General features: G+C 44.6%; 1 protein-coding gene across 9 annotated transcripts in view; it reads right to left on the minus strand.

The window, feature by feature from the left end:
• zfhx3b (zinc finger homeobox 3b) overlaps positions 1-12369 on the minus strand; it is a 418235-nt gene that overhangs the window by 59690 nt on the left and 346176 nt on the right. For all 9 annotated transcript variants that reach the window (XM_061813996.1, XM_061813993.1, XM_061813994.1 and 6 more), the window contains one exon: positions 11858-12089. In XM_061813996.1, the coding sequence (XP_061669980.1) occupies positions 11858-12089 (232 nt within the window). The remainder of the gene's footprint in view (positions 1-11857; positions 12090-12369) is intronic.

A 12369-nucleotide genomic window follows, 5' to 3' on the forward strand; every position in this document is an offset into this window, starting at 1 on the left:
CAAGCTGCTGCTCAGCTACACCATGCCACACACTCTACTTCCTTGTTTACTCGAGATCGCCCACCTCCTGCTCTTAAAGGGCTACACTCATAATTACAAACACCTTCCACCACCGGTGCTTTAGTTAGAAACGGTCTGGGCAACGTAGAGCAAAGACGAGTTAGACATGCTGCTTATGTTTACTCTAGATAATAATGGCAAAAGTAAAAAAATAAATAAATTAAAAAAAGAGAAATGCTGTTGCTTTAATGAATGTCCGAGTATGTGAATAATAATAATTATAATAATAATGACGAAAAAGTGGTGAAACTGGATGAGCTTTTCTCTTTTTTGAGTAAAAAAGGTCTGGTCTGAAGCCAAAGTACAGGATGAGATGGTGTATAAAGCCTGATCGAGGATGAAAGCACAGACAATACAGTGCACATAAAGCTAATTCTGTATTTTAAAAATAGCAGACCTCAAAATATGAACCTTTATCGTGTTTGGAAGCATCATTCAGCTTTCAACATGCATTGGTAAAGATATTCTGCAAGCAATAATTCAGAAACAGACGAGGATATCATTGTGGGTTAAAAATAAATAAATGAAACAAAGTTGGAGGTGACATTTCAAATTTACAATTCATAGTTGGCATGGTTTGGTTAGCAATGTATTTTTTTGTTTGTTGACATTTTCACTGCAAGTTTGCAAAAACACAAATAAAATTGTTGAAAATTTTCTGATGGTAATGTAAATGCTGTAATCTGAATCTTTTAATGAGGCATGTGACATCAATGGATGACACCGATCTGACCACAGTGCATACGCCTGATGTTGCGCACAGTGGTCAAAGGGGGCGCTCAAGGGGTTGGCGTGTTTGCTCAGACACGACAAAAATTAGAGGGAGCGTTGAACACGGGTACTGTTGTCTACTAAGAACCCATTAACTTACTTTTTCGTGACTTTGTGGAACATAAAGCAGACTCATCATTCAACAAGTGAGTCAGAAAAACAAGCTATTGTTGTTTTCTTGCAAAAACAGAGGAAAATGTAGTAGTCTAGCTTTTGCTTTTTTTTGGGTGACCGACAGTTTTATTCGTCGTCTAGCAGGTGCACAAGGGCTTTTTGATGAATACTCGCTGTACTGAATTTGTGTTCATTTGAACACATTTGGTGATTTGTGTCGTAGTGCTCCGTGACTTTTATTTATCTAAATTTGGGCCCTGCAAAGGAAACAAATTCCTCACATGGGTGTTGAGGTACACCAGTGTGGCGATGGAGGTGATCGTGATGGGGGAGGGGGGGGGGGCATGTTTTTTAGCCCCTTCCCCAGCACTGGCGGAGCGTGGAAGTGAAGCAAAGAGACGGACTGGAACGGATATGAGCTGACTGCAGAGAGCCCAAGAAAAGAAGGGCAAAAACTAATGCTATTGTGGCCGTCGCACAATGGATCCAGCAAAGTGACTGCAGAGGGCCCTTAAACAAAGACCCCGTTGCCGTTCTGTGCTTCCTTAGCCAATTACATTCTTTTGCACCGTTTTACATGACAAAAAACGGCCCATTTTTCCTAATTTCGGCCCCCACACCACGTTAAATCTAGCCCCAGAACATTAACCCGTCGGACTGACGGTGACACCGACGCCAACACACGCACTCTGTTCTCCGTTGTACGCCTCACGCACCAACATGCGCCCCATCTCACTTTCCCAAGTGCTTGAAATATTTAACATATACACGCCAGGTTCTCATTTCCAGTATACCTGCACACATCAGGCACAGATAACGCTTCAGGCGTCGCGCTTTTTGTGCGGGAGATGAACATGAAAACAATCCAGTGAAAGTCGAACAAATGAACTTTTGTTTTTTTTTTTACTCCGTAGTGATTAAAGGCGAACAAAATATTTGAAGAAATTTACCAGAACTTCACAAATACCATATTTTCCACCCGTCAAAATATGCGCTCAGTCAACTGTCTCGCCCTCTCCACTGTTTACAGCCATAAATAAAAGTAAAGGATGTTTTAGTCAGTTTGATGTAATTAGAGGTGGGGAAAAAAATGTTGCATCAAATTAACATGCAGTTGCTAAGCATTTTAACGCATGTAAACACTCCACTCAGTACATCAATGGGTAAAACATTTTTATTTCCTATTTATAAACTGAATAATTCATTGCCTTATGTTGCTGGAGAATCACCAGCATGCTCATTTCCAGAGTTACACATATCATTGCAACGCTGCAATGTGCACAAAGTATAAGTGACAATCCTCAGTGGAAAATAGTGGAGGATACATGTACTGTATATACACAGAGCGATATTTCCTCTAACATTGCATCTATCACTCTTGGAGTCAACTAACTCCAATGGGCGAAGAGAAATTGCAAGCCCTTCCCTCTCGCCAGGGCACTGCAGCTGAACTTAATCGATGCGCTCTGTTGTTTGCTTACTGAGCAAGTAGCATGAAAATTGACCTTTGCTTGCTTCCTAAACAGTGGATTATTCATCGGAACGCTTCCGGATGACTTTCTTCCACTGGTCCCGAACATTTCCCCCAAATTTGAACTGCAAAATTGTTTTTGTGGATTATTTTGTCGCCTGAAAGCTGCTCACACGCTAAAGTTTGAGCTAATATAATTAATGCACAAAAGTAGAGAGTGAAAGGGATTGACGATATGGCAAAACTTTAGTCTGAATTTGAGCAAGTAAAAAATGTGTGTAATTTAAGACACACATGGACAATTTTCCTCTCCAAATACAAAATTCCGTTTTATGTTATCAAATGCTAATGCTAATAATTGGCCGGCAGAATTAACATGGGCTTGAAGGTGAGGGCGTTTGAATCCTGGAGGTAATCCTCGAATGTCGTCCCCCACCATCGCTGACCTGACGTGCACCAGAACTTGCCTCCCACTCCTTTTTGGGATTTTTTTTCCTTTTTTTTTTTTAAACAAAACGCAACCATTTCTCTTCACGCATCCTCCTCCTCCTCCCTCCTCAGGTGCCGTGTTGTCGGCCACGGCGCGAATCAATGACTGGTGCTCACGCCCACAGGTGAAGGTGAGAGAGCTTCTCCACTGAATTATTTCTGCACCTCTCCCATCGCTGCCATCTGCCCAGCTGCTTTTATTTGATATAGTCGAGATGCTGGAGAGGACTCATTTTGCTAATGCGAAACAAGGACGTGTGTGCGTGCAAGTGTGCGTGTGTACAACAACCATGATGGAGTCCATGCTGTTTGGCTGTAGGGATGTTTTACACTTATACGGGCTGCGCAAGCTCATGTGTCAGAGCGGATAATGAATCACAACGTCTGTGCTTTCACATAAGTCTTTGTTTCATCTGGCTTCATTCTACACGGGCCTTGGAAGTGTGAGGGCAAGATGCTGCAGCGCAGGGCATCCTTCACTCTCTGGCTTTGTTTGGCTGTCAGCGAGGCCAGTCGTCTCCTCTGGGCCCAAGGGTAAGCTCATCCATAGTACAGATCACGGCCTTTGATCCGACACATCTCTTGGGGAGCACAAACGGCCTTATTAAAAATGCCTAAATAAAACTTTCCTAGCCTAAACTCGATAGTTCCCAAACTCGAGCCGTACTTCTTCTCTCGTGGTGCCTATGGCCAAATTGAGACCGTGTGGACCGCTGTTCACTCGATAACGCAACAATGTTAGTACACTTTCAGAAACTAAAGTACATGATTGTACTTTTGAGGGGAAGCGGCTTGTCACCGGGGCGGTAAACTCTAATGTACTGCTCTTGTAGTCTTGAAACATTTGAGTTTCAGGATGCTTTTACAACAGAACAATTTAGTCCTTAGAACTACCCATTTGTCCCCCCCCCAAAACGGTACAAAGCATTAGCAAGTCCCATTTTCGAGTTCTGACAGTGTAAATGCCAGTGGCTCTACGGTACTGTTGTAATTTTCCCACTTTTAACTTCACTGCATGTACTTATATTCAACTGACACGGCCGCGGCAGTAATTCAGGCTATCGAAAAACCCAGATGTCTTTGTCATCTAATCTGTTCGCTCTTCTGCCGTCTCCGTCTTTGCCGAACCACTGACTTCCATCTTGGATTCCTGAGTGACAGCCCCTCTGGGGCTTGTGGTCACTCCGTGCGAGCGGCACGCGGGGCGGCAGGGCTCCTTCCGTTACTTCTTTCTCCTCAAGAGCCTACAATCCGGCAAGTCATACCGACCGCCGCCACCTCTGCGCTGATATCCAGCAGCCAGGCGTCTGCGCCCGAAAATAGAACTCATTAACACGTAAGAACAAATGAGATGACTGTCTCCTGATGGACTGTCTATCTCTTGGATCAGCTTTCAAAAAGCGTCTGGTCTAGACATGATGAGCCAGGGAAACCTATATTATAATGTGCTGCCAGGCTCCTCCGAAAATGAGCTTGATGACAGGCACAGCCCCTCGTAGCCTTACATACCCCAATCGGACACCGTGTGTACAGTGTGCTAGTACGCCACTTTGAAGGATTCGATATTGCTTGTATTTACAATGTGGTATACAGAACTTTAAATGGTGACTGACTAAAGTAATAGTGAGTACTACTACATTCAGGCCCTGTGCTATGCACCTTACTAGCGTCATTACGAACGGTAAATATTTTCACTCATCTCCTGACTGGTAAAAGTGAGAAATAATACTCAATGTGCTTCCTTTGACGTTTTTCTATGAGCGTAAGTCATCCGTATTTCAGACAGCGCAAACTTAGTTATAACAGAAGGTTAATTTAGGTCACAGGATAGTATTCGTACCACAGCAGTTGCTATGGGGAGCAAAAGGCGATTGCATTGGGAGATGCAGGAGGGTCATCCAATTGCTTAAGATGCTGTAAATCTTTGAAGCCATTATTTTGGCTGTTTAATAAACATTGTGTACTTGGTCATATTCCCAAACAGCAAAGTAAAAGGGTATTCATGAATTTCCTGGCACGTTCTGTGGACAGCAAACAATTTCCTACGCCATTTCGATGCCCTTCGGACAGGGATTAGGAGGCAGGCGGCTGACGGAGGTCTGACTGAGCTGCAGGCCCCTCTGGGGCCCGGATTCATCCCAGCCTGCACAGCCTTCATCCTCATATCCACTCTGCATCACCGGGGCAATAACCCGCCTTTATTAGAAGCGCATTGCACCACTGCCTGACTATGTAACACACTTTCAGATTGGTCATAATGTGGCATGGCCAGGATTCTGGTGGTTAGGGGCTACAATATCCTGTTTCTGAAAGGTTTACTTTTCATTTAAACAGGCATGAATTTAAGAGGACATTCCAGAAAAGGCTACTTACTGTCTGTTTTGCTCTTGTCTGTGCTTAGAAAAAGCACGAGTATGACCCTTTGCACGCCATCGCAGCGTGGACCGGCTCAAGTCTAATATTACCTGGCTGTTCGAGCTTTGGCCTGGCTACTGGACATGGACAGGAAATTCAACTATCACGCTAATAGTGGGCAGGGATACATATTGTGTGATAGGACGAGAAGACAAAAGAAACAATTCACAGTCCAATGAATTGACATTTGTGGGCACATCCGACTGAAAGCGCGTGAGCTGCGAGTGACTTTCCTGCATTTGGTTGATTAGTGAATGTATTCTTTGTCACTGGGTACTTTGCAGCTTTTTGAATGTCTCAAGAATTATGCATGAGACAAAGGGGGCGGAGGGGGGGGGGGGTCTAGGAGAAATGCATCTGTTGTCAGGACAGGCCTCGCTATTAGGTGTGTGACCCTGAGAGTGCACCCCTTTTAGTGAAACAAGTAATGGATCTCATTTTGGATACCACTATTATGCAGTCATTTGTATGCATCCTTTCATCTCATTTCCATTAAATAATGCACACGGCTCAACTGGCCAGTTTCTCCAACTGGTCATTTAAAGTAACACTGATCCAAACTGGAGGTTTAGACTGCACTTACAAGCTCCGCTGGTGTGCTGGTCGGAACCACCGCAGGGTCACGGTATAATAAGCCCTCGCCAGACCAGTCTTTGCCCTTGAAGACCCCAGGCTTCCGTGTCCGCACACTCGGCTAACAATGACTCTCGGCAGCTCGCGTAGCGGAGCTCCAACCTTCTCCTCCCCGGCCTCCTCAGCACACACAGGCAGGGATTTCCTCCCGTGCTGAGAGCCAAGCCGTCACAGCCCAGAGATCAAGAGCCTGCCATCTGTGACTGTGGCAGATTTACAGCAGGAGCTAATCCACTGTCAGCCACGTTTGTTCTCCATCTTCGCTTCCTCTATACACACATGTATGAACACATACACGTACACATGCTGGATGTCACCACTGAAATATATTTTAGCCTGATAAAATGTTCTCTGAATCCACCCCCCCCCCAAAAAAAAAAAAAAGATGTTGCAGCAGGGCATCCATCACCGCCGTTTACTTTGCCCTTTTTAAGAGAATGAGTTCATTGTGTTCACAGTTTAAAGGGGGAGAGAAAAAAAAACCTAAGTTGATTAAATGCTAAAACGCAGGGAACCTCAAAGTGTCATTGAGCTGCAGGGTCGTGTTAAGCTAAAGCGTCACAAGAGCTCCCCCACACAAACTTGTTTCCCACCATGTTATATGCCACCCGCTATCAAAATGTCATTCATCATATTTATATAGCTACAGTATCCACTCACTATTAGGTTATTATTCGGTACAACTTCATTTTTGCATGCATGGGGGGGGGGGGCTCATTTTCATCCTGGGCCACATCACGGCTACGGTTTCCCCTCGGAGCACCGTTATGAATTGGACACACCCAAAACAGTTTCCAAAATGTTTTGAATAATGAAATCAAATATAGAATAAAATAGAACATGTCTCAAAATATACTGATCCAGATGTGGTGCAGACTAAATTATGCAATTTTTTAAAACCAATATTGTACAATTACATTAATTCTGGAATTTTCCAAAAACCACAGTTATAGAAAATACACAATTTTTTCCCTTAGGTTTTGAACTTTAAAGCAGGTCAATTTCACGTGCAACATAAGAAGGTTAAGAAGGAATGTGGCGAAAATAAATGCTTGCAAAATCAGTTAAAATGATGTAAAATGGAAATGTGGTACATATTTCCTGCCAAAATAAAAAAAAAAATACGAACAACTTTGCAACAACCATGAAGTAGGCATCTTTTATATGATTTATTGGGCCATATTTCAGGATTTGGCTTGCCAGATCTGACCCTGCAGCTTTGAATTTGACAACCGTGTATAATGAGATCCAACACAACAGCTATCTTGAAATACCCTCTATAATATTGGCTTCCATTGGCGGGAGTTGTGTTGAACTTTACTTCATCACAGTGCGGGTTAATGTATTAAAATATTTTGGCCCTCTTGTGTAGCCCTCGTAAATGATTACCACAAGTAGAAAAAGCACTCAATATGACACAAAGTTCTACACGTGATTGATCAGGTGGACCTAATGTTGTATCCGGTAAGAGTAAAAACGTAGAAAGAGAGAGAGAGAGAGAGAGTCATTTTCCTAGCTATGTTCTAACCAACTAAATATGAATGATAACTACATGAATGAAATTGTACAAATAGTTAGGAACGATGCAGCACAATTAGAGCCCTGTGAATGGCCATTACATAAAAATGCAGGAAAAAAAGTGAACTTTTGAAAGGAGCTGGTCTTTGGCTATAGCTAATTAAATGCAGACTAAGTACATTTCTGCTAATGGCGTATTCTGGCCCAATGTGTGCAGTAGATGTCGTAAAAAAAAAAAAAAAAAGGCTTTTCGTCAGGCGTCTCTGCACAAAGGGCAGCTGTGTAGCCGGGCTCCCACTGAGGCCTCCTTTGTTTCACCCCAAGATAAAGGGTTAAAGAAGACAAATGGAGGCGGGGCCAGCGAGCAACTTGCCTCAGCAGCACATTGTCAGTATGAGTAAGAGTTAAAACAATGTAAGCCTTTATTCCTGCGTAAGTTTAATTGGAAAGAAGCTCATTTCTGCTGCAATTGCACTCCGCAGACATCCAGCGTGGAGGGAATATCTGACACTAAATCCCCGGAGCCTGCATTTCCTGCACCCTTGTTGGGAGCATTAATATGCAAAGTGGGTGGATGTAAAACACACACAAGGCTGCACATGGGCCCATCTCATTTCAATCTATTACTCATGAAAATGTCACAGAAATGTATCAGATGACGACCGCATCTAATTGGCGGTTCTCTTTCTCCATTGTCTAATGTTGGGCGTTTTTTGAGGAGGGCGGAGGGGGAGAGACAGAGAAACTAAACAGCAACTAACACCCAAACCGCTCTCAGAATCGCAAAACAGCAGCAGGCCATGGAATTACTGTGTAGGTGACCCACAATTCCAGGGGCAACTTTGTTTTAACAAGCCAGGCAATGTTCCACCACTTAGCAAGTACGCGTCGACCACAAAAGAGAGCCATGTGTCGCAGAAGTACTAATGGAGAGGAAATTAAATATTACACTAAGAGGGAATAAAAGGTTCAGCCGTGTGAGGGGGTGGAGCTAAGAGGAGGTCTGGGGCAGTTTATAGGAGAGATATTACACTGCGGGAAGTTGCCAAGTGGAATGAAAGTTTACAGGGACGGACATTTAAACCAACTGTGTTTTTCACCACAGTAGAACCTTACAATTTGCTGTAATGGCTTCGCTGCAACGATTGCAACACGAATCCCGATCCCGCCAATGCAGAGCAAGACAGAGCACAGCAACAGTTGCGCCGCTCTTTCAGTTGACACTGCGGTGGAGTCTGTCGGAAAAGTCGATTTATGAGCGCGGACTATTAATAAGCGCGGAGCCAGAAACATCAGTTTTTCATCAAAAGTACGGACCAATGCAGAGGATATTTAGTGAAGGAGGCCTTACTGTGGGTGGGTTAGATCATCAGAATATAGTTAAGCACACGCCAAACCTTCAAGGCATACTAAAATGAAATAAAAGTCCCTGTGGTGGAGAAACTCCCTTTTGGTGTCAAGCCAATTGACTAGCGAAAAGGTCACGTACAATGGAACACTGGGATGGCGTAATTTTAAGACAACATTAGTTTTAGCTACTTGGCAAAATGTATTTGCACTTTGGTGAATGCATTGCAACAGCCAACCCATTTTGGAGATATCAGTATCAATGGGCCTCAGTCTGTAATGATTGCTTGGAAATGTTCTCTCTCGTGGCTCTAGTTCAAGTTTACAAACAAAATCACCGTCGGAATTGTGACACGAGCGCACCGGCCAAGTCTCGGGCTCTGGCCGGCGATGTACAATCTGCTTAAACTACATTCCAATTTTCTTATAAGTAGAAACCCATTTGATGGGTCAAAAACGAGATCAGTCAGGAGGTATAAAGTTGTGGAAAAAAAATGGGGAAAAAAGAGACATTTCAAAATGAAGTTGTCGTGTCTGAGGCGGAGGTAAGGAAAATGTCACTTCCTCAAAGTGTTTCAACTGGAGTGTCCACAGCACACAAAAAAGATTCCTGGGTGTCTGTCACCGAAGATGTGTAACCTGAGGTGGTTCAGGTGTAGAAAAAGTGGTTCGATATTAACTTAGCTGCCGACGCGTAATGTCAAAGTGGGCAGTGATTTTCGGCTTTCAACTGTTAAATAAAAGAAGATTCAAGAGTATATGAACGTCAGATTAGTGCCCATTTCACAGTTATTTAGGACATTTAGAACAAATCCCCAGTTTCACTCATGGTCATTGCGGTTTCCATATCCTAATGTGCTTTCAATATGTTGTGCCTTGGGCAAAAACTGTATGTTTAACATTTTTCCGAAAGCTGATCCTTCATCATTGGTGCGTATGCACAGTCTGAGACTACAAGTAAAGTGACTCCACAGAAGAGACCTGCAGGCAGTTGTGTTTATGTGTGATACCATCCCCAGAAGGCCCCAACCGAAGGGCTCCATAAAAAGATTGATAAGCGCATCCGCCGAGAAAGAAAAACCCAATAGAACTCGTGCCTCTACTCTCATCTAGACAAGAGAGGAAAAGTACATTCCCAACCCTTTTAACCTAAATAGCCTTTCCTCTTGCTTTTTCCATGTTCGCTTGTCCACTGTACTGTAGTCATTAACATATTTGGAGTGCAGTGAGCAGAAAGCTTAATTGTCCCTAATTGCTCAGCTAAATATGTTCTCTAATGATTTGCTTCAGATCTGTGACTGCCTTTTGCGCAATTTCCCGGCCGCTGGCTTCATTATCCTTGCCTCCGTGGAACAAAGCGTCTTCACAGTCTGGCCTTTTTTTTTTCCTCCCGTAACACAGACAGCGAGTATGTGTGAGAGGGATGTAATGGCTCCCTCTTGCCGGGACGCACAATAGAGACCCCTTTGTGAGGCCACCCGAGTTAAAGTGATTAGAAAACCAAATCTCTGCTAAGAAAGCGTGTTAATTGACCACCGTTCGCTCATCCTAATCAGTCCATAATAAATGAGCAGTCTGGGCACTTTGTTTTAGGCTCGCACGCGTGTTTTGTCTACTGATGGCCTTCTCCCTCCTTGCTGGAGCTGCTTCTCGACTTTGCGCCCTTCCCTTCTTTGACGTCAATGCTCGCGACAACCCGGTGGAATATATTCTGACCACCCGAAAGGCTTTTAGTGGATGTATTTTCACAGCTCAAGCATGTAATTATGCGTAGGCATAAGAAAGATGCTTGATGGTGTAGCATCCATTTTTCCAGGCCCTGGAAGTGGCATTTGATCGGCGGTTGACAGTTGGCTTGAACGTGGCTTTACTACATTCGGGGGACACGCCCACAGTGTTTGAGATTGATTTTTTTTTCATCAATTTAAAGCTGCAATACATACTTTGTCATTTTTTAAAACAATTTAAACTTTAGTGTATTGTTACAGGTGAGGCGGCACTGTGGAGCAGCTGGTAAAGCGTTGGCCTCACAGTTCTGAGAACCCAGGGTTCGATCCCGGTCTCGCCTGTATGGAGTTTGCATGTTCTCCCTGTACCTGCGTGGGTTTTCTCTGGGTACTCCGGTTTCCTCCCACACCCCAAAGGCATGCAAGATTAATTGGACACTCTAAATTGCCCCGAGGTGTGATTGTGAGTGTGGCTGTTTGTCTCGGCTGGCAACCAGTTCAGGGTGTACCCCGCCTCCTGCCCGTTGACAGCTGGGATAGGCTCCAGCACTCCCCGCGACCCTCGTGAGGATAAGCGGCAAAGAAAATGGATGGATGTTACAGGTGGCACGGTGGACAACTGGTTAGCACATCCACCTCACAGCTTTGAGGACCGCGATTCAAATCCCAGACCCCCCTGTGTTATCTACACTTTCCTCCGACATCCCAAAAACATGCATGGTAGGTTCATTGAAGACTCTAATTGCCCGTAGGTGTGAATTTGAACGCGACTGTTGTCCGTCTCTACGTGCCCTGTGATTGGCTGACCATCAGTTGGGGGTGTACCCCGCCTTTGGCACAAAGCTGGGATCGACTCCAGGATGCCCTAGATACTAGTAAGGATAAGCAGTACAGAAAATGGGTGGATGGATGGATGTATTGTCATAAAGAAAATGTCATCCTTTGGATTCATGTTCCTGCCCAAGTTCAATATAATCTTTTTTTTTTTTTGGAGTGTAAATACGGTGACTTAAGCACATGTATTATTATGGACAATGGCAGCTGAGCCCAAATCCAATTTCATGCTTGCAACTTTGAGCTTACCATTTCGGGATGGCATTTTCCCGTTTCCTCAGCATAATGCAAAGTCCACAAACGAATGCTTGAATTAGACTGGTGTGTAATCACCTGAGAGCCCTGACCTCAACCCCATCAAACAATTTCGGCGAGAACTCGAGCACACGTCGCAAGGCTGACCCAACATCAGTGTTGTCCGACCTCCCCTCAGTGGTTAAAAATGTAAAACGTAGAGCAACAGGAGAAGAGGTCTGACCTGTATCTGAGGAGGGACATTTGCGAATGGTGAAGATGGAGCTGAGGTCTTCGTCGTCCTCGGGCAGGCCCTTCTGCAGGCGCTGCAGCTTCCTGAGGCTCTCGCTGCGCTGGTGCTTCATGGAGCGCACATGCTGGATCAGGTTGAGCTTGGCCTTGGTGGAGTAGTTGCACAGCACGCAGTGGTAGTAGCAGGCATCACCCTCCACCGCGTTTTCGTGCTGCTGCAGATGCTGTGGGAGGGAACGGAGAGAGACAGAGACAGAGGAGAGGAAAAAGAGTGAGAAAGCAGTTCTCGTGGATGGCACTTTCGCTCACACAGCCGGCAAATGAACAAATCAATTCCCAATCACAGTCGTGTTGTTTAACATCCAGACCTCTTCCACTTCAGAACAACTGTTTGGACTGTGCACTTTGCCTGCATCGAGTGCTTGTATCAGCGTGCTAACAGGACAGGAGAGGCCCGAGGCGGGTGGGGGGCACGCAAATCTCCCGAGTGCAAAGGCGGACAAG

The sequence above is a fragment of the Syngnathoides biaculeatus genome, chromosome 3 (assembly GCF_019802595.1).
Source record: "Syngnathoides biaculeatus isolate LvHL_M chromosome 3, ASM1980259v1, whole genome shotgun sequence".
In the NCBI taxonomy this organism is placed as follows: Eukaryota; Metazoa; Chordata; class Actinopteri; order Syngnathiformes; family Syngnathidae; genus Syngnathoides; species Syngnathoides biaculeatus.